Source organism: Diadema antillarum, unplaced genomic scaffold (genome assembly GCF_040938485.1).
Source record: "Diadema antillarum isolate AM-2024a unplaced genomic scaffold, OU_Dant_1.0 scf00000022, whole genome shotgun sequence".
NCBI classification, from domain to species: domain Eukaryota; kingdom Metazoa; phylum Echinodermata; class Echinoidea; order Diadematoida; family Diadematidae; genus Diadema; species Diadema antillarum.
This window is the reverse complement of record NW_027270911.1, coordinates 2,040,383-2,063,528: the sequence shown is the minus strand read 5'-3', so window position 1 is coordinate 2,063,528 and position 23,146 is coordinate 2,040,383. Positions and strand designations below refer to the sequence as shown.

The 23,146-nt window shown below is 42.8% G+C and overlaps 1 protein-coding gene across 1 annotated transcript in view; it reads right to left on the bottom strand.

The window, feature by feature from the left end:
• Positions 1-2,380: 2,380 nt before the first annotated feature.
• Positions 2,381-23,146, bottom strand: part of LOC139731041 (leucine-rich repeat serine/threonine-protein kinase 1-like) — a 100,363-nt gene continuing 79,597 nt past the window's right edge. Inside the window, exons 13-26 of the mRNA XM_071641925.1 lie at positions 22,964-23,099; positions 21,513-21,607; positions 19,156-19,278; positions 17,975-18,171; positions 15,537-17,297; positions 14,570-15,025; positions 12,637-12,888; positions 11,667-11,816; positions 10,876-11,077; positions 9,554-9,773; positions 8,193-8,450; positions 6,975-7,171; positions 5,431-5,559; positions 2,381-2,850 (exon numbers count right to left, since the gene is read on the bottom strand). Of these exons, the coding sequence (XP_071498026.1) occupies positions 2,381-2,850; positions 5,431-5,559; positions 6,975-7,171; positions 8,193-8,450; positions 9,554-9,773; positions 10,876-11,077; positions 11,667-11,816; positions 12,637-12,888; positions 14,570-15,025; positions 15,537-17,297; positions 17,975-18,171; positions 19,156-19,278; positions 21,513-21,607; positions 22,964-23,099 (4,646 nt within the window). The remainder of the gene's footprint in view (positions 2,851-5,430; positions 5,560-6,974; positions 7,172-8,192; positions 8,451-9,553; positions 9,774-10,875; positions 11,078-11,666; positions 11,817-12,636; positions 12,889-14,569; positions 15,026-15,536; positions 17,298-17,974; positions 18,172-19,155; positions 19,279-21,512; positions 21,608-22,963; positions 23,100-23,146) is intronic.

Genomic DNA, 23,146 nt, shown 5'->3' with positions numbered 1-23,146 from the left:
ATCACAGGCATCTTGACAGAGGTCGAGGGCATGACTGGAAGGTGATACTCCCCTGAGGGTCTGACAATTTGTCAGAAATAGCCGAGTATACCGATCACAAATCGAGCAACCCGAGACAAAAGATGCTCTCTGCTCTATCCTCACAGGACAAAGTGATTGAAAACCTGGACACCCAGAGGGTTTTCTGCGTTGATTAATGGCAGTCATTCTATACCTGCATGTGCACCTTGCCCATCACTGCATTTCAACCAGTAAAGTATCGCGTGAACGGCATTCTAAGATAACAGAAATTGACAATTTTTGGCCAAAACACTTCCCACGCGGGCAACAGTAAGGTAATGACAGTGTTTGTCACTTGAGTCTTTGCTGTTGTTGTTTTTTTGTACTTTGGACACCTTTAACTATATGTAACCTTCAGATTACAGCATATCCCTTATCAGATGAATACTATATTGTCACCTTGAATTGAATGTTACTATACATTTACCCTGCTGTGTTGAAGCTATTAAGGCCAGAAAAAAAAAAAACAACAATTGGTAAAGACACTACGAACAACAAACAGAACACAAACACACACAACAAAGGTTGTGAATTAAGGTGACTGCCTTAAATGCTTCATCCAAAAACAGCTCACACATATCATGATGCTTTCATTACAATCACAAATTTGAATAACTCCTGTTGTCCTGGGGGTACGAGTTGAAAGAAAAGATGGAAGCAAGAAAACAAAAATCACCAAATATATACAGTCTTAATCAAACTGACAGAGGAAAGAGACCGAACTGCCTCATTCATTGCCGAATGGTATTTTCAAAATTGCCTATTTCTCCGTGTGGCTTTATGCATTCGATTTTGTGGGAAGAGCTGAGATGTACGACAAAATGATAGACAAAATGGAGGAAGAGTTAAAGATGGAGTGAGCAAAGGGAGAGAGAGAATATGAGAAAGAAGATGAGAAAGGAAAGGAAGAGAGAGAGAGGAGGAGGCGGAGGAGGAGGAGGAGGAGGTGGGTCTTGTCCTGTCCTTAGAAACTTGCATAAACTTTGCTGTGGCTCAACCGGTGACAGAATGGGTAGGATCTAGGACATAGGAGTGACAGGATGTAGGATGTGCCATTCTACATAGTATCACAAGTTTACAGAAAGACTGATGAATATCGTAAAGACAAAGGTGGGAGATCTTTATGATGAGATATTTCTTAAAAGAGACGGAAATTGATATCACAGAGGTCATTCTTGCCTTTCTTTGTACATACAGGCAAAATGTTGAACACCGAATACCAGTAAATACCATGAGATGATACCATGAGGTGACGTCCAATCTTCCATTCTACGTGTACTTTAATAGCAAAGTTCAACTCAAATAAAACTTAAAATTTCACTGTTATACATGAAACAGAATGGAATAATTTTGCTGGTATTGCATAGCAATTTGCTATGCATACTGGACATGACTGTTATACAAAATGTCATTTGTGTAGCCTTCCATTTATAGAATAGTATTTGTTCAAAATATACCCACTGCATGTCCATTGACAAAAATTGCTATTCAATTCCAATAAGGGAAATAATTCCCTGCACTGATAAAAATGAAATGCCGATGAGAAAGTTTTAATTTTCTACCTGATTTTATGGACTTTCTCGAAGTTGTCCCGCACACAATTCGTGTTGCTAACAATACACTACTGCATGGGTATATCTCAGGAATGTCGTGGATCGCTGTCATGAATGATGTACTACAACAAAAACACTATGAGCAAATATGCTACAATACAAATTGGTCTTTTGCTTATTGAACAAGTGTCAGCGGAATGATAATGCCTGTTTCATATTGATCACAGCTGTGTTCTGTCATCAAGTTGCCCTGATAAAGTGGCAGACATTCGGAAATGCACAATAATGTGATTTGGGCGAAAATGACTTGAATACTTGAATACGAGTGTCAAAGTCTGTGAAAGCTTACAAATTTGATTTTTCTTTTCAATTCTTATGAAGCCTGTCATTATGATGCTTTGAATTAACCTATTGTGTTTAAATGTTTGCTCTCCTGCCATATTTGGTTGCAATCTAAATTGCAAAGCTGGTATTCTTAAAACTGTGTATGCATTCTGTCTACAGACAGGCTTTCTACAGTTTTTCAGCATTAAGTTTGTGAGAATAAAGTGAGGCACATCGTATATTACTGGATAGGTGGACACCTTAAATCAGAAAGAAAAAAACAAAGTTTGGCAACCTGTAACAGGTTTTCATGTTGATGTGCCACACGCTGGTTGCTCAAAGCAAGAAGGGAGTTTACACTGCACAGAAACAAATGACTTAACGTCCTTCTGTATCTCAATATGAAAGACAGGAAGCAACAGTGTTGTTGGCATTTTAATAGATTAAACTTCCAATGTCCTGGATTTCTTTCGGACAATCCCATCTAGGAAGTCCTGTCCTCCCTCCGTTAATTCCTCGTCAAAGTATTCCATGTTCCAGAGCAGGATGTACCAGCCCAGGCGTTCTTGTCCTGTGAACCGCGCCGGCGAGTTGGCGTAGCCGCCGATGAGGTCGTTGAACCCCTTGCCCAGGGTGATGAGGGTGGGGCGACCAAGGCGATGGGATGACAAGGCAGCGGCGGGCTCGGGACCGTCCATGACGGAGTCCGAGGGGTCGTCCGGCGCCATGATGTGGTGGGGGCTGATGGGGTGCGGGACGATGGGCACGGTGAACTTGACCGGACCCTCATGGCAGGACAGGAGGATGACCGGGGCCAGGGAGGAGGCGTCCAGGACCAGCAGGTGACCGCAGGACACGCCCACGTACAGGTGCTCACCACTCAGACACATGGAGTTTACCTGCGACTTGAAGGCTGTCATCAGCAACAACACAGAAGTTCATACAGTCATTGTGCAAGTTTATTATTCAAGGTTAAAGGGATGGTACAGTTTTGGTTGAGATGGGGGGATTCAGATTTTAACTTTTTTGTGAGATAATTAAAAACCACTTACGAAATATTAAAGAGCATACCATTCTCTTAAAGAGGAATTCACAGATTATTGGATGAAAATCGGTTGAGAAATGGCTGAAATATCAAAATATAGTATAACTAGAAATGTTGCTATGGCGACTGATGCCTCCGCCATAATGCATGATTCTCCCAATAGGCGTATAGTACAATGTCTTCACAATGTGTGATCCATGACAGTTTCACATGACTGGCAAAATACTGAAATGACAGGTTTGTCAGAAATGTCTTGAACTGGGTTTGCTATAATTTTCTAGGAGTGCAGGTACACATATTTGGGGAATTGAGAATTTTTACTTGAATTCTGATGGACCTTTTTATAAGTTTATGCATTGAGTAATTTCCAAGGTATGAAGAAAGAGTGTAATGATGGTACAAAATAGATTTTTTTTTTTTTTTTTTTTTTTTTTGGGGGGGGGGGGGGGAGCACTGAAACCTGGCCTTTGACCTTCTGGCTGGAAATTTCCAGGAGAATCTCCATTAGGTAATGCATGTATTAAGTTTAGAAACTAATAATGCAAGCATTATATACTAGTATATGAGGGAAATAGTAAAATTTTGAGGAGTTGACCTTGACCTTTGACCGCTGACTATTGACTCATGACCCCTAAATTCCCTAGATAATCTCTGCCAGTCAGTACATGCATATGTACCAAGTTCCACGAAGATACATTGAACCATTTGCGAGAAAAGTGATATTGCAACATTTTCACCTAACCTTTGACCTTCTGACCTTTGACCTTATGACATGAAACTCTCTTTGGAGAATCTTTACGCAGTAGTACATGTCCACACCAAGTTTCAAGAAAATACCTTTGGGTATTGCATAGATATGGGGGAAATTGCAACATTTGTAGCATTTGACCTTGACCTTTTGACCTTTGACCGCTTGCCAATGTCACTAAAATCTACTCAACTAATTGTCCCATCATACATCATCCTTGGACCAAGTTTGGTGAAAGCTGCTTCATCCAGTTTTGAGTTATCACGTAAACAGATAAATTTTAGGATTTGACCTTGATCTTTGACCTTTGACCCCTCTCCGATTTCACTGAAAAACTAATCAAGTAATTGTCCCATCATACATCATCTTCCAACAAAGTTTGGTGAAATTTGCTCCATCCAGTCTTGAGTTATCACGTAAACGGATACAATTTCATGATTTGACCTTGACCTTTGACCTTTAGCCAATTTCACCCAAAATCAAATCAAATAATTGCCCCATCATACTTCATACTTGGACCAAGTTTGGTAATATTCCAGTAAATATTACTCAGGTTATCGCGTAAACGAAAGCGGACGGACGTACGGACGGACGGACAACCCGAAAACATAATGCCTCCGGCACCACTTTGTGGCGGAGGCATAAAAACAAAGTGGTCCTGATAAAAAGTGGATCACAGCTTTTAGTAGACACTCTTTTGTTTTTGGATTAGTCAGCCATTCCAAAACCAAATTTCATCAAATAGACTTCAAAATCCTCTTAGAATTGTATGTTGTTTTTTTTTTCATATTCATAAGAGGTTTTCATTATCTCTCTCTCTCAAAAAAAGAATAGTTGGTAACCTGAAACCCAACCTCAACCAAAACTATACCATCCCTTTTAATACATTAATTGTACAAGTTATGAGTCAAGGTTACTGTAAAAGTGGATATTTTCGCGTGACTAATTTTTTGCGCTTGGCCGCGTCAGAAGACTTTGGTGTGTTTTTAATTCTGCGGAATCAAGACATAATGTACTGGAACATATGGCATGCCAAAATATTCGCGTACTTTTATTTTCGCGCTAGCTTCTTGTTGCGCGAAATGCGCGAAAATTTCAACACCGCGAAAATTTCCACTTGTACAGTACTTGTATCTCCCCAAGACAGCTTTTCAAACCCTGAGATCAGAACATTCAAAATATTTCACAAAAGAAATATCAACACTATGTTGGATTACTCAGTGAAAGTGCCTTGAGACGTTACACATACCTTCAACTTCAATTTTCTATGGCAGCCATTTCTTATCACCAACCCAACGTCATACACTGGGCAGCTTCTGGGTCTCATACATGTATGTGCACTTCTCGCCAAATCTTATCATGTCCTGCTTTCATGCTACTTCCATAAACTTCACAAATCATCTGTCGCTAATTTTAGCATTGTACAAATTATGCACACTTGTTTTGCTGATTACTCTTGAAACATTGTTCGCATTTGTTTACCTCAAAAACAAAACAAAACAAAAAATCCAAGGAAAATGATCCACAATATAAGATTTCCGATCAACAGCCCTTACTTCACTACAAGTGATATTTACATATGGGGGTCACCATCAACTCTATCATTTTTACTACTACCAGCAGCCTACATCATTTTACACTGTACCATCGAGTATTGACTGGAATAAGAAAAGACAACAACACTACCGACGACAACTCACCACTCATGGGTCGGTGACTCTGTCGCCCTCTTGGTTTGGGGTTTGATCGACACGTTGCGATTGTAGACACAATGTCCATTCTGTTTTCAATCACCTTCGTATCTGTGTTCCACTTGTACACTATAGGGCCTAGATGGAAAAGCAAGCAATACACAGAAAGACATACAAGTATGTGTATTTATTAGTATTTTCATAATTTCATCACATAAAGATGATTATGAAAACAATCACATGAATAATACAAAGTGAAACATGAAATATGAATGAATTCAAAGAAGAATTTCTAAGTCTCATAGAAGCATAGTCTTTGGCTTTGAAGTGCAGGAACTCTTCAACATACACAGATTTGCACATCAAAATACAGCATTTGACACTTAAAAGGGATTAAATATAACAAAAAAAATGTTTTCATAAATGATAAACTCCAATACCATGTTGGTTGTCTGTACATGCTCTAATAATAATAATAAGGGAGTCTTGTAATGCGCCATGTCTGTCACACAGTGGCACTCCTGGCTCAGAAAGGTAAGACCTCCTCTCACATTACTTCATTCAGGAAAAGATCCCAATTGAAAGAAAGCACACAGTTACTGAAATAAAAAGGTCTTCATTTCCCTCTTGAACAGAGGGAAAGAGGTCTCCATTCTCAGTTTCAAAAGCAGTGAGTTCCAGAGAGAAGAGCCAGACTGGGTGAAAGTTCTGTTGCCCCATGAATGATGAGTACGGGGAACTTGAAGGGTGTGAGCAGTGGATGAACGAAGAAATCTCGTTGATTTGTACTTATGGAATAGTTCTCTGTATTGGTAGAAGAGGAAGCTATGCCCACGCACCAGTACCCAAATTGAATGAATATTTTCTGATCATGGAAATCTGACCTAGAATTTCACGGCTGTTTATCACTGTGCTAAACCCCATCTTACAACAAAATAACAAACAAACTCAAATCTTGGGAGATGAAGGAAAAGAAAACAAATTCTGATGTCTGTCGAACAGGAAACAATGTGAACCTCATTCCTCACCGTAATCCATGCTTTGGAATATTTAAAACCACAATTTATCATTTACAGATCCCCCCCAAAAAAAAAAAGAAGAAGAAGAAGAAGAAGAAGAAGAAGAAGAAGAAGAAGAAGAAGAAGAAGAAGAAGAAGAAGAAGAAGAAGAAGAAGAAGAAAACAGCTTTAGCGCTTCAAAATAGTTCTAAAATGTGAGTTAGGGATAGAAACAACCAATGTAACAATGTTAATCAGTATAATCAATTTCAACAAAATGTGAACAATAGTACAATAGTTTTATCAAAATTGTTTCTAGAATAAATCATCTCCAGTTATGGTTTACTGCTAAAAAAATAGAGATATCTCCTTATATTTGTGGCTTTATTGCACAATCTTATAAGGTAGGGCGTTTTGTGATACAACTGAACTATACATATACACGAAATGTGATAACTCGAAAAATTTTTAATGACTGCTCCCAGTGGTGAACATTGGCCTTAAGAGTGCATATCGAATATTACAAAAATATCATTGACAGGTGAGAAAACAGACCTGGTTGTACATAGGACCACACATACTGCAGACCCATGTGTTCCTGGATGTGGAGGTCATAGGTCACCATCTGGGTCACAGGGGCCATGGGGAGGGGGTCCTGTAGGTGACAGACGGTGACCTGGGCCGTCGACAGGTTCCCCGCATCCAAGATGGTGATGTAACCATCGGTCTGGCCACACCATAACTCATAGGACCTACACAATAAGGGAAGAATGAGGAAGGGACACTCAAATTTTCATGTACAGTCATAGCCATCTTTATAGGGACGTGACTAAAAGGAAACACTGCTGCAAGGTGACAAAATCACTGCAACATTTTTACGGTTTGCCACTTCTACCACTGACAACAGGCTGCGATGTATATATATCTAAATGAAATACCTTTTCAAGTCAATTAATTCAATTTCTTAAAATGGGTTGCATCCTTCAAACGTAAGTATCCGACAGAAACTTTCTGTCGTACCTTACAGGCATATCAATAATATACTGTTTATGCATGCATACATATAGTTTGGATATGAAAATAAAATCCAAATAAGTGAATAAATGAATGAATAAATGGATAGATGAATGAACGAATGAATAAATACATAAATGAAGGAATGGATGAAATGATTTCTAAATGAAAGAACGAAGCATTGTTTTACTTTTTTTTTTTCATCAAAAATATATTGCATTATACTTTCTTGCAAAACACTTTGATGATGTTTGGCTACAAAACTTTGCCAAGGGTCATGTGACACAATTTACCCCTGTCATATTTTTGTTTTCTATTAACCTGTAGAAGACGAGTTCCAAGTATACTTGAGCAAGTGCCTATGGGAAATGCATGTTGTAGCAAGATCAGTCCATCCTCAGCACGTGAAGATACTCCTAATGCACAATACTGCCCTACTTTGGCAAAAGGCAGCAAGTGAAAAAAGTGACATTTCTCGTAAAAGACCAAAATGTGCCTGTCATTTACACTGACGTCAATGGACTACCATGATGTCTTATCTAACATATCTCTCAGTAGGATGAGTGTTTCGGCATGAAATTTGCCCTGGAAGAAGAATGTGAATTATGAAAACGTCACTAACTCAAATTCAGATGATATTTCATTTGCTTCCTTTTGCCAAAGTAGGGCAGAATAGATTGTAAATCTTGCTTAAAGAGAGACAAAAGGTCTTTCCTCTCTAATTATCATTATTATTGCTACTATTATTTTTTTTGCTACCTGTGACTGCCGGTCTTTTTCAGGACGAGACTCATGGCAACGATCTCCCGGCCCACGTCCACGTAGTGAAACCCATCGGACTCCAACGAGGGCGCCCCATTCCCGTCCTCCTGCCTGAAGGCCACCTCGTGGTCTGCTGCTATGGCAACCAGCTGGAGGGGCGGGATGTGCACCATGACCCTGGCTGAACGGGGCTTGCTCTTATACTGGGGGAGGGAGAGCTGCGTGACTTCGCTTGGGTAGGCAAACCTACCATTGCTGCAATGAATAATAGTATCAGATAAGGTACCTCATTAATATCGTATATGCTCCTCTTGCACATCAACCTCCCTTTTAAAAGCGTCACTTTGATGGCTATCGATGTCAATATACTTTCTTACTTTTATATTTATCAATTTCTAATCATGCAAAGTTCCTCCAAAATGCATGGAGCTTTATTTCCTAAATATCTATCATGCAATGCATAAAAATATCACATTAAATTCAACTATCCACAGAAACTCATAAGACTAAAATACACTTGTTGAATTAAGTTATTTCAAGTAAGAGTATTGTGTTTACATATTCAAAGTACTGCCTGAAAAACAAGAAAAAGAATACATGAACAGAAGAAACACAATGTTTACATCCACGCAGTACCTCACTTCTATAGTATTGAAATGTCATGATACTTAAAGAAATAGCTATGGAACTTACTCTGTATCATTCAGTATACAAGTACACAAAGTGGACAAGTCTGTTTGGGCAACTAATACCCCTTTCAGTAACTCATGATTTTCTGGCCAGCTCCTGGCACGAGCTAATTTGGCCCGTGCCAAGCAGTAAAAATTGCGTTCAGTAACTAGCAGAGCCGCGCTACTTTTACGATGACTATTTACGAAACTCGGCCATGTACGGGATAACTGCCATGGTAACTGAACACGCCATTATACAGAGCGGCAGTGCTCCGTATACAGACGCACGGCCAGGGAATCGTGACCTTTGACCATGCAAGGAATTTTGGCCAGGGCCAGGCACTGCTATCGTTCATATACGCTTTGGTCGGCACCTGGCGCGGGCCTGGCGCTAGCCTGGTGCTGATAAAAGCAGCGCCAAAATAGTCCGCTCCTGGCACGGGCCACTTTGGCCCGACCCATTCATAAACTCAAAATTTTACAACTTAGCTCGGGCCTGGCGCTAGCCGGGGGAGTTACTGAAAGGGGTATTAAGCTAGTCAAGTAATAAACATGAATGATGCAGAGAATAAATGCTTATTTGGTCACTCTATTTTATAATTTTTACACACACACACACACAAAAAAAAAGGTTTTTTGTCTTTCTGCATTGCAGCTTCATCCCCTGTGGTCAAGGTTAAAACTCACTCATAGACCAGTATTGACCCCGTGCTGAGGCCAAGCCACATGGTATCGGCAACAGGACACATGCACTGGATGAAGCCCCCGGACACGGTCAGTGTGAAGCAGGCGGTGTCGTCGCTAGGGGTGCGGTCAATGTTCAGGATGACCACGGAGGACTGGTGCTCTTCCTCCACATTCTGGGTCATCCAGATGACCGGCAGGTTGGACACGCCTTCTACGGTGTCTGCAGAGGAAAGGGTCAGAACACGTGGTGGAGATTGTACTTGAGTATGGAAGAAATGTTTATGTCCTGCATTCTGACACATTCATATCTATTAAAGACATTGATCCTGAAGCTATTTCAGTTAGGGCTGTGATATTCTGCTTTTGTGAAAAGAAGCTCTACAGAGCATCTAAATTTTGATTCTTGATACACTACGTACCGTAATTGTAACTGACATATTTTTTTTCAACCTTGTCATCTGCAGAAGCTACGGTTTACCAACCAGTCAAGTACACAGTCTTCTGGTTGAATATCTCACAAAATGATATTCAAAAAGGGGTAAGCATAATCCCTCATCACCTGGGATTTCTTGCCACAAATATTCACTGACTGAGGGAAGTGGCTAATGACTAGTTCTCCCACAGATTAGTTTGCAGAGGCAGATGGAGCAGATATGGTGTAAACTTGGCAGAGAAGCACAAATATTTTTCACAAAACCATCAGCTGACATATGGGCAAACACCTCAACACAAACATACACAAAGACAACCACACATAATGCACAGCTGCAAGCAGTTCAGTGATTTTTTTGAGAGGTGTGGACGCAAGCAGTTAGGGCTGCTGAAGAGGTCAACACACAAACATTAATTCTTTAGTCATGTTTTGGGAAAACAGTCTGTTTTTCAAACTGAGGTACAATTGTAAGTTCTCTAGATTTTTGTTTCTTTGGACATGCTATGAGCAAAGTTGTAGAGAAAATGCCAAGCTTTGCTTTGATGTAAATTCTATGACAAATTCATGATTGCTTTCATTCAAATGACCAGGAGGTACATCATTGTAGGGGGCATGACTTTTTGCCCACCAAAACAGTGACATAAACTTAGAATTTACTCACAAATCCAGTAGGGAACATCGCTTGATAGTCTATCAATACATAAAATCCAAGCTACATGTGACAGGAATGGAATTTCGAGAAACGATTTAATTGTACTGTGGCATGTGGCAAATCATCCATCAGTTTGGGCGAGTTTTGTGCGTTTGAGCAGAATATGTGAACTTGGCACACCGTTGACTGAGTCAGGCGTGCGAACATGGCACATAAAGAGTCAAGTTTCTGCCTTACCTCCATCTGGACTGTAGTCGGCGGTGGTGGCACTGACGCAAGACACCATCTGTTTCTCTTCCAGGGACAAGACTTCCAAGAGGTTAGTGAACTCCGCCGTCCTGGAGATGTCCTTGATCTGCTCCATGGATGGCCGGTCCCGGGAATCCTGGGCCCAGCACCACATCAGCATGTCCAGCATGTAGGTTGGGTAGGACTTCTCCTGTAGGGGTGGAGCAGGTGGAATGGTGGGGAGGGGAAGAGGGTTGGGATGGGGTTGGGGAAGAAGGACATGCAGCATTAATACTGTCAGTGTGAAGGTAGGAAAGAAAATTCTGGTGGCGCATTATAACCCAGTGTTGACTTTACTATCTAGAGTACCGTAAACTACATGGGAATGTACTGTACAACGAGGAATGTTCGCGTGCATTTTAATTTCTCTAATTTCGCGAGCGCCAAAATTCGCAAAATTAAAATGCATGCGAAAATTCTTGCCTACACAATATGCATTGGATGCCAGTGGCAATTCGCAAAAATTTCATGCCGCGAATATATCGTGTTTTACAGTAGATTAACAGAATGGTAGAAAAAGTTTCAGAAAAATCTGGCCTACAGTACAATGCAAATAAGACTGTTTTCGAACTTTACAGTTTGACATGCTTTCACCGAATGGTGATTTTGGTTGTGGTCACATCTACACAGGTGCTAATCTTTCATGGTACCTCTGATTCAGGTAGCTTTGAGTATGCTGAGGATGCAGGTTGCCCATAGCAACACATCTTCTACCCACAACCCAGACCAAGTGATGATACCTTTCTTGAGAGGACAGGCCGTTGCCCATCCTTGATGAGCTGTTTGATGACCTCCGACAGCCGACCGACGTCCTTCCCCACCAGACTCTCGAAGGGCCGCTGGAGCGACATCAGCTCGTAGAGGAACATACCGAAGGAGAAGCAGTCCACCTGTGAATGGAAGGACGTACACAAGTGATGCAAACAATGTAAGCGTCAAGGAAGATGCTGTTGTCTTGCAACTCACTGCCCTGGTTTATTCGAGACTTTTCCCATAGGACACATTTCCGGTTTTATCAATGTTTCCCAATACACATGATCTACTTTGATTGGTAAAACTTTCCATGGTATGGGGGCACTGTGGCATAGTGGATAAGACTCCCAACTCCCAATTGGAGGACCTGAGTTCGATTCCCGCCCAGTGCTTATGTCCTTGGACAAGATGTTTTTACCCACTATGTCCCTCTCCACCCAGGTGTATAAATGGGTACCTGGCAACGCTAGGGTAATAATAATGGCAGGGCCCTCTGGTAGAGCAGTGGCAATGCTGAAGAGGCTACCCTGGATAAGACCTTCTTCTTATTATTATTATTATCATATGTATGTGTAGAGCCTGTGTACCAGTGATCTATTTTCTATCTGGAGTGGAAGATCAGTTGTACCTGTGTATCTCACATTGAGATCATGAACTGGTGGAATATTGCAACCATAAAATGATATGATTTTCCTAATATTATATCCTTTCCTTCACCCATACATAGCCATAAACAACAACAAACACATAGACGCCAGTACTTCACATTCTTCCGTGTTCAATTTTCCATCACTCTGACATACTGTGCTGTTTGTCCACTGCACTAAAAGTAGAGGCAAAAAATGGATGATAAATGGCACAACCTTTCCAAATTTCACAGAGTAAGAGTTTTTGCAGTATTGTTACTCCTTTTCTCCAGTACCAACACATAATGAAAATCCTGGTTCAACTTGTCACCTTTTCTGTGTACGTCTCCTTGCCATCGTACTGCACGATCTCTGGCGCCATGTAACCTGGTGTTCCGCCATACCCCTTGGTGCCGGACGGCAGTGCCGTCACGCTGATGCCATAGTCGGCCAGCTTGATCTTGATGGGATGGGCCAGGTTGGGGCTGTAAGGGTCTGGGAAGCGCCACACCAGGACATTCTCGGCCTTCAGGTCGCGGTAGATGATATCCTTACTGTGGAGGTAGGCCACTGCTGAAGACACCTGAAGAAGGAATGTTCCAAAGAGGGTGCCTTTGATGTCAATCAAGGTAGAATTTCATTTAGAAACTAGAGAAGCACTCTGAGAGCGCAGACCTCCGCCAAGCATGCAGCTCATTTCCACCACTGATCTTGTTCTTCCATAGATATATCAGTGATTTCTACCCATACGTACTTATGGCATTGTGCGCTGAAAGTCGCCCAATTTCCCAATATAGAAACCTTTGTTACGTCACAAACCCTCAGCTGCACGGCGCGCCTCGCCCTAGCAGAAACTAGAGCACGCACTTTAGTGCGCGCATGCAAACCTCAAATACGCGCAGCCTGAACTCTCAACTCCATTGACCCTACCTGCCAATATATCAAAAATCCTTCATAAATTCCCCCAAAATTCTCGGATCACTACCAAAAGTTAATCGTTTATTACTTGTGTCATTCTCAACCTTTCCTGCAAGTTTCATCCCAATCCGTTAACTACTTTTTGAGTTATTTTGCACAGGGACGAACAAACAAACAAACAAACCAACGGTAACGAAAACATAACCTCCTCCCTTGGCGGAGGTAATTATCGAATACTCCCATCCCTATTGTGTCACCATGGCCTTCCTGTTGGACTGAGGCACATTGCTACACCTGAGTGGGTTTGCCAACTGAACAGCTACATGTAGGTCAGGTTTGGATGGACTACTGAATGCTGAAGAAACTAGAAATGTCGCTACAGCGACTGGTTATACCCCCGCCAAACAACATTTCATAAGCTTTGGTCAAAAAACTGAGGAAGTAGTTAAATCCGCAAGATCTTTCCTTGATCTTCTGCCATTAATATGCCGTTACCATGGCAACGTACTTACGGGTACTGTCGAAAAATGCGTCTTGCACATCTACAACCAAAGGCACACAGCTGTACCAAGTTTCATGGAAATTGGGCAAAAACTGAGGAAGTAGTTTGCAACACAAAATTTTCCATCATTTTGGCTCATGATATGTGAGCTGTTACCATGGCAACATACTTTTTGTCACTGTCAAGAAATGTGTCATGCTGACCTATATCCTAAGACAAACATTCAATATGAATTCCATGAGAATTGGAAGAACACTGATGAAGCAGTTTTGCCATGAAGCATTTTGCCCTATGTTTTACCAATAACGTGCCGTTACCATGGCAACGCACTTTTTGCCACTGCGGAAATATGTGTCTTGCACATTAACATATTCAGATGAACATCTGTACCTAATTTCATAAAAATTGATCAAAAACTGTGGGAGGCGTTCGCGACGCAAGATTTGTACCCATTTTTGCCCATAATATGCCGTTACCATGGCAACGTACTTTTGGGTACTGTCAAAAAATACGTCTTGCACATCTACAACCCAAGGCACACATCTGTGCCAAGTTTTATGGGAATCGGTTGAAAACTGAGGAAGTAGTTCGCGACGCAAGATTTGCAACGGACCGACCGCCCGACCGACCGCCCGACCGCCCGACCGTCCGCTGATTCCTATGTACCCCCTTCAAACTTCGTTTGGCGGGGGTATAAAAACATGGCAAGTTAGGCCGAGTGCTTGGCCACAAAAAGGGGTTAACAGACTCCCAAATAAGAAAATGTGACATGTAAAGGCCCAGCTGGCGGAGGACTAAGACATCAACAATGACTCTCTGCCAAGAACAGACTGATCTGACAAACCTGGACGACAAGCTGCTGCAACGTCTGGGGTGACAGCCTGGCCCCGACCCTCTTGAAGTTCTCCAGCTTGGTGTCGAGGGCGCCCTGCGGTGCCAACTCCAGGATGAGGCACATGGGGTGCCGGCAGAATCCCAGGAAGGGGACTATGTGGGGATGGTCCAGGTTGTTGATGATGGACAGTTCCTTACGCGCGGTGCGGTACGCCTCGCAGGAGAACCGCAGCGGGTCGCGGTGCCACTTGGTGTTGTCGATCTCGTAGCGGCGCCGGTCGGTGTTGCCGGCGCCCTGGCCCGGCGGGTAAGGCTGCAGCATCTTGACCGCGACGGGTCGCTTCGGCTCAGAATTCCTGGTCATGACTCCCTGGAAGACCAGACCAAAGGTTCCACTTCCAAGGAGGCGCTGAATGTCCAGGGCTGACCTCTCCGTCAACATTGAGTGGCCAAGATCGGCATACATCTGCACATGTCGGGAATTTACATGACTGTGAGTTTCTTTCAGGATATATCAGCATATTGCATCTAAAGTCTAAACCACAATCAGCAAGCCGCTTATTGATATAAACTGTGCAAAGAATCAAAGGAAATTGATCAATTGAAGTTCTTTCAAGCAAACTAGGCTTTTCAAAGACAAAAATAGAAATTCCTTTTGATGTTGTACATAATTCAGTAAATAAATGAGCATGAATTCCATAAACTTCAAAACAAAACTGCATTGTCAAAGTAGAGTATTGTGAAATCACCTTCTCTGAATTACACCTAGAAAAATATTCCATTGATATAGATTTCTCTAGAGAGAGCAGAAAGAGAGATTTCTCTATACAGAGCAGAAATCTGCTATTTTACCCCAGAGAAGATACGTTAATGCTGTCATAGTTCACATTCTCAACAGATAAACTATAAGGACTTGCCATTAAAAGAGTTAACATCAATGCAGCTGTCCCTTGATTGTTAACACAATGGAGACTTACCACATCTGGAGAGATAGCAGAGATAGCGACATTCCCATGGTTTGGGCACTCCACAAACTCATTCCTCATGGATTGTAGGACCAGCTCCTCGAACAGGAAGCCGTAGACACAGATGCCGTAGGGCATGTCTGTGCTCTTGTGCATGGAGCTCACCATGGTGTTGTCAAGGCCCGTCTCGAACGGTGCTATTGCACTACCAGCGTCAGGCTCCACTCCCAGCTCACTGCAGGTGTCTGCCTGGGGCAGTTCTCGCTCGCAGTCAATGTCCGTCTGGAGTGTGAGGTCACCGTCGGCAGAGAGCCGCGCGATTGTGGCCGCGATCCGATCTTTGCGCTGGAGCGCCAGTGCACGCCGCCTTGGAATGAAATGCTTGAAAGTCACTGACCCAGGGATTTCATCTGAGAGACGTGGATAGGAACACGAGAGTCCGCAGCAGAGCTTGCTGCGCTCGCCGGTGTTGGTGTTGAACATCTGTGCCTCAGCTGAACTGATAGAGGACCAGAGGAGAGGTGAGTCTGTGCCTGCGCGCACTGCTGCCTCTGCATCGGCTGTATGGACAAACTCCCACTCGGAGACATCCACTTCGTCTAGACTGGGCTTGTTGTAGTCCCGCCAGCAGCGATGACAGGGTACCACCCTCGTGATGAACAGCTCCCCTTCAAAGGTTGTCCCCAGTGGCTCACAGAGATTGGGGTAGAAGTTCTCGATGAGGGTGTCAATCAGATCTATGATTGTTGACAGCAAGCGTGACACAATTTCTAACGACGTTGTGATCTTCACAGAATCAGAGCAAGAGCTCCCAGCCATGTCTGGCTTGTGAGTCACTTCCAACGACTGGTTTGGAATGAGGATTTCCAGCTGGCCACTCCTCGACAGAGACACTTCCCTTGTACAACTGTCAGGGTCATCCGTCAAACTCAGCACTTTAACACACTCTGGTCTCCTCTCTCTTTCAAACACAGAACTCAAAAGCTTCTCGCGGACAATTGCCTTTACGTGAAACACAGTCACCGTCATGAATTTCAGTTCGATGCCAGTCTGCCAGCACACCCACTGAAACTCGTTGGCAAACTCGGTCAGGATGCTGTCTCCGAAGAACTCACGCACGTCTGAAGAAAGTACATAGACGGAGTTGATGATGTCCGGGATCATCTGGTCGGACAGGAACCTGCTGATGAGGTGGGACCAGAATCCACTGGGAATGTACTGTAGGATGTACAGCCTCCGGATGGCTGTCTTGAGGTTCTCCACAGGGGTGAACTTGAAGCTGTCGAAGGGTCCGGGCACCTTATCATCTACAGCCTGCATGGATACAAGGGCAATGTCTGCTCTGTCCAGCTTTCGATCCCTTGCCGCCATGGCAACATCTCCCATACTGGGACACTTTGGTATGGATGCCTTCTTCATGAAGTCAAAAGTGGTCTGAAAGGAAGTGTCCACGACGTCCAACCCCATTGTCGGGGAGAGGCCGTCCTTGAAGAACTCGCAGGGAGGTGATGATGCACAGTTGGCCATGCGGGCCTTCACCTGCAGGTTCTTCCTGGTTGGGACCGGGATGGACATGGACCCTGGCCCTCTTTCTGGAGCCTCGCCAACTGCACAAGGAGATGGCTCCCTTCCTTGGGATTCTTCTCGATGCATCCGTGACGGGGAAGGGCTGTGGCCTCGGACAGCCTTCCTGTTCCATCTCTCGGTGGGGGAACTCTGGCTGGGGGATATCTGATTGGGAGACGGGCTCCTTGGACCAGTCTTCTTGTACACCTGTTTTTAGAGAAGCAAGCATCCAAGAATACCTGCATTGGGGTCTTCTCAGCTATTCAGTCTACACAGGCTCATACAAAGAATATTTGATCTAGTTCTGTAATCATATCTCACACTGATTACATGTCTGGGATTTGATGAAAGTGAAATTTTCATCGAAATACTGACATAAGTGTGCTTCTTTCATGGATCTTAAGGCAGCCGTTTTGATCCATAACCTCATGTATCGCATAGAATGCTTCTTATTCTGACATATTTTGAACAAGTACTATTGTTAGAAATGAAAAATGCAAAATCTTTAACATACACCCGTGGTGGAGGCTTCCAAAATTTGCAAATCCCTTATATGCAAAAGCTTAATATCACCTTAAAGAATCTTATGACCAGTCATAAATAACCTAACCACGGTAACATCAACCTTGCATCAGTGTCATACTGTATGGTCAACAAATGCAACAAAGCTCATGAAACTCCAAAACTTTTTTTCAGATAAAGAAATGCAACATTATACCATAGATGTAAAACGTTGAATTTAATGAAAATATTGATGTATTCATGGGCAGCCTGATATTTTGTCGTTATGTACTTTAATGTGGGCTGAAAAGACACCAGACAAGAGTATCAAAGTGTAATCAAGAGCAGAACCAAAGTTTACAAACTTGTGGAGGTCTGCTCACCCTGGTGGAGTCACTGCGGCTCCTGAAGACCGGTATAACAGTGGTATCCAACCCCTCCTGGGGGAGGCGAGATGGGATCAGGAGGTGTTTGGAGTCATAGGTCACCGCCACCTCAAATTTGTTCAGCAGGCTGATGATGAACTCCTTCACGCTGGAGTCCTCAAACTTCCGGTGGAGGTCGCGGACCAACATCACTCCTTCATCAACAAGGAAGGAACAAATGTAAAACTAGAAAAGCACACAGACAGTGCAGACCTCCGCCAAGCAGCTAATTTCCATCCATACACGCATGCTGAAAATCGCCAAATTTACCAGATATAGAAGCCTTGTTGTTTACGTCATCAGCTTCCAACTCCGCAGCCGCGGCACCTTGCCAGAGTAGAGCATGCACTTTAGTGCACATCGCATATGCAAACCTCAAATATGTGCAGCTTGAACTCTCAAGTTCACTGACCCTACATTTTGTATTTGCCAAACTATCAAAAATATCCTTCAAAAATTCATAAAAATTCCCAGATGGGATGATGACTACTGAAATTTAATCATCTGTTCCTTGTGTAAGATATTGGTGAATAAAGCTGCTAATAAAACAGAGAAAATCAGAGGAAAATATGGGATATTTTTAATTATAGCTTCAAGAATATTCCCTTTTATTCTACAAGAGTGGCATTGCAGGAGAAGTTTTAGTTTGCTCTAACTGATGATGGACTTACTTCAATCTTTTTTTTCTTAAAATGGCACTTAGACCATTTTGTGTTCAAACTCTTCAAATGACAATTTGTAGATCCAGAGACTCCAACCCCAAGCACCTTTTGATCTGGAAATTCTCCCATGTGAAACCCCTAGCAAACTGGAGACTCCAACTTGATGTGCACAAAGCGCACATCACGAGCGTGAAGTGCAAAGTTCCTTGCGGCTGGGATCCAAGGCCCACTTAAGGGCCCTGGAAACTCTAGGGTTCTTGATGCTCTCTCGAGTTATCTTATTCTTATTTTTCAACATACGATGACACTATTAGTAAGTAAGAGATCATTTCAAGCGGGAGACACAGAGGCACGGCGGGAGACATTAAATCTCAAGCGGGAGATTTTGCAAGAATGGGCTTTCGGCGGGAGATCTCCCATCAAAAGCAGAAGAGTTGGAGTCTCTGCAAATCTAGCAAGGTGGCTTCTTAATCATACCTTTCTTGACATCTGGATTAATTTCAGGGATCGTGACCACCTTGGCCAGTGTGTCACACAGCCACTGGGGGTCTAGAAAGAAGTAATCGTTCAGCATGGAGTCTTCGTAGTGTAGCAAGATGCCTGGCATGACAAGAGATAACACAACAGAAAAATGTGACCGGCGATAACGGTTTCAGGCAAAAGTCGGGAATTTTGAAAATTCATTTTTTCACTGAATCACATTGCCCATTTCCTAAGCTTTACATTGATATCAAACACTTGTATTCTTCGGCACCATAAGTGGGCATAGAAAGAGAAATAAAATGCACTTTTTAAGTTGTTAGCCTGACAAAATTGCGAGAAAAGAGGCTTTGAAGATTCACCTCTTTCTCAAAGACAATGTCCGAGCGGCGATGCGAGGGGAGAATCACCCATCCATACGATGGTGCCCATCGATGTTAAGCTCCGCCTCTAGCAACCACATCGCCTTCTGATTGGCTCACTGAGAGAGTCAAATTTCCCGGGCACCTTCCTCGGAGCTCAGCGTATGGAGCCGAAAAACAATGCGTTTCGCTCGGGTTTGTTTACCAGTTCGTCTTTCAAGATGGCGAATACGATAATTGCACATATGGTGTACATGTACTGTACATGTGTATGGTGCACGCATTACGCAATGGCATCCACACGTCATGTAACGTGCATGTAACAGGAGTAGTGGCGAATCCACACATTTACAAATCGCGTTTTCATTGTGGTTGATGTGTCATCATTGGCGACCCTTTTGAAGGCAGAAAATTGCTAGTGCTAGCAAAGGTCACGCTTCTTGTTTCTTTTGCTTTTACAAGACATGCATAGTTATGTTGCTTTGTTCGGTGGTGCTAATTGAATTAAAACAAAAAAACAAACAAACAAACAAACAAACAAACACGACTCGTTAGTTTGGTGCGATCTTGACGTGTAGTATTTGAATATAATTGGTCACATGTGACCGCTCCTTTCCTCTCATCTACCTTCTATTGAGTCAGTCTGCTGTCATCATTTTTACTACATGTACAAGTAGACAAATTTGAGAATATTTAGCTTTTGTTTCACACGATTATGTCATGCTACATGATTTTTGCTTCACTTCCGTTGTCCAACATTGCGGTAGAATAGTTTGGATAGAAAGCCAAACGAAGAGCACGCACTACAGAGCGAGTGTATATCAACCACTATAGCAAGAACAATGGAGCATGTAATCATGCACGCGTGGACAAAGCATTTCCCAAACGCTGCAACTGTTGTCTCCGAAAGCCGCATTATGTAAATGTATGCGACGCACCAGCCAATCGCATGCGAGACCCTGCACCGTAGCAATACTGGGGATATTGGCGCGGCGTTCGAAAGAAGCTCGAAACTGACGAGTGCGATCCAACATAGGGTGCTTAAAACTCCATTTTCGATAGGAAAAACTTAGTGTTATGCTATGAAATTTAGTGTAGATGTAGAAAATATATCAAAGATTCGATTTCTGCAAAAAACCTAAATCGACAAAGATAACGGTCAAAATCTTTGTACCCTGCCTAGGAGGGAATTTGCTCTTGCGACTTTTGCCTGAAACCGTTGTAGCGGGTCACAAATACAGTTATCAACCAAAACTGTCTTACAATCGTTAGTTCATTCCCAAGTTCATTGCAAATACAGTGCACTCACGTTATAACAAACACGGTTATAATAAAATTCTGGTTACAACGAAGTAAAAATCCAGGTCACAAAATTATTGCCTATATCTTTTTCTTGTTTATTTGTTTAGTTATAACAAAAGAAAACTGCTGGTCCTGAGGACTTTGTTACAATGGGAGTCCACTGTATGACTACAAATTCAGTGATCACTGTAGCATTAGGATTCCGCATACTATCAAAGAAGAAAAGTATGTAATGAAATCATCGAGGGTTAGGGTTCATATCTGACAATAAGAGCAGGTAAATGCTGATACCGGTAGTCCTAGTGAAAATACACACACTGCTGCTCCATAGCGCGAGAAATCTGACAATGCAAATACGAGAGGCAGATACATAATCTCTTGAGAAATTCTCACTTCAACTTACATGAATGGACATACCTAGGAGGAACTTCTTAGAAATCGATATTTACTGAAAGCTACAAGCAAGTAGAAATTTCTGTAGAAATTATCATTATTACTATTAAATAATTTACACATTTCAGCTTGAATATTCCAGGTAACTATCGGCACTGATAGATAACAAGTGGAGCTAGTATGATGCATAACAAATTGCTGATTGGACAAAAACAGAAACTAAGTATCTTCTACATAGTCATGTTACAAAGCATGTAGATTCTCCCCAGCATTTCTTTGCTCCGATGCCTTGCTCACCATTATTGTGCAGGAACCTGGTTGCCTGTAACAACTCCTCCTTGTCGTGGAAAGATATCTGGGACTGCTCCACCATCATCCGCATCACCTCGGCTCTACCAGAAAAAAAAAATGATGGGGTGAGATTAATTGAGATATGTCATCTCCTCCTTTAGAAAGATGCTTCCATGCAATTGCATCACTAAATCCTTTTGCACTTGAACGTACCCAGGCACTAATTTGTTTTAATAACTTGCCATAAACGATGCTTTTTGATCAACATTTAGTTATAGGCCCTACATCAAAACTTACTAGCAACTATACCTCCAGCAATTAAAATGATGTCGCTTCTCTTACGATCACAGAAATGTCAGTTTAATGTCTGCACTGTTTGACAGACAGATATGTACATATATCCTTTTGTATAAAAAGCACTAGCCTGCATCATATTCCAGAATAGATATTTATACAATCTTCGCATGCAACTGTCACATGTGTGCTAATTCTCGCTATCGCCAATGACGTAAAAAGTACCCGGATGTGGCTTTTTCGTCAAGATTTTGTGCACTTCCTGGGCTGGGGCACTTCTGGCGCAGGGCATATTTTGCACAGCGCTAGCGTGCGCGTACGTGTACCTTACCTATAGCACCGCGTCGACCACGGATACTAGTACAGTAGGCGGCTGTACCCGAGCCAGCCAGTGGCCAGGCCTGTCATACTCGTACACTCGATTGCCCTATGCCGGCCGGCCTTGTATTAGCATGCACCACCCCACGCATACAAGTTAAACTAACACATACCGGTACATCGTACTGCTTGATCATGCGATCGATGTGCACATCACTGATCAGTCATTTCTATATACACTGAAAATATGCTGGAAAATATTCACCCACCTGGATATCGTCATGGAATGCCCATCTTTTTCTATTTGTTCTCTGTCGAAGCGTCGCGAACACAATCGGGAACGAACTGTGATCTCGAACTTACCCCGTCTCCGAAGCAATTTCTTCCAAGCAAGTACTACTACTAGTAAGTCGCGCACGCACGTACTGCGCTGTGGAGTCACCCGCAAACTTCACCCACGCAGCCACGTCACGTCTCGCATGCCAGTAAGGGACCTATTTCTGTAGAATTTGTTCATTTATTGTTGTGCGAACAACACACGCCACCTTTGCAGTAACAACCCATAGTCGTATTAACAGCAATTTCTTAAGAATGGAGAAATTTCAAGTCATATTAAAGCTGAAATTCAAGTCGAGAAAACAGTAAGTACACGTAGAATACAGTCGGTTGTGTGTGTAAATAGCATTAGTCACGTATCACACGCGTACGAACGAAAGTGACTTTGCTACGTAACTGGACTATCCCATAATGCACCGTAAATGACGCTTACATCAACATCCGGGTACTTTTTACGTCATTGGCGATAGCAAGAATTTTGTGATGCCGTGTTGGATTGTCTGACTTACTTGTACTCCGTGGCATGCAGCACGGGTTCCCGCTTCGCCACTCTCATGTCCCTCGCAATCTGCATCACCGCCTTCTCCAGGGCCAGGTAGGACGTCGGCACGCGCTGCATCAGCAAGGGCTCCCTCTCTCGACCCTCTGGATTGTTTGGGACGACACAGAGATAGTCATGGTTGCCCATTAGA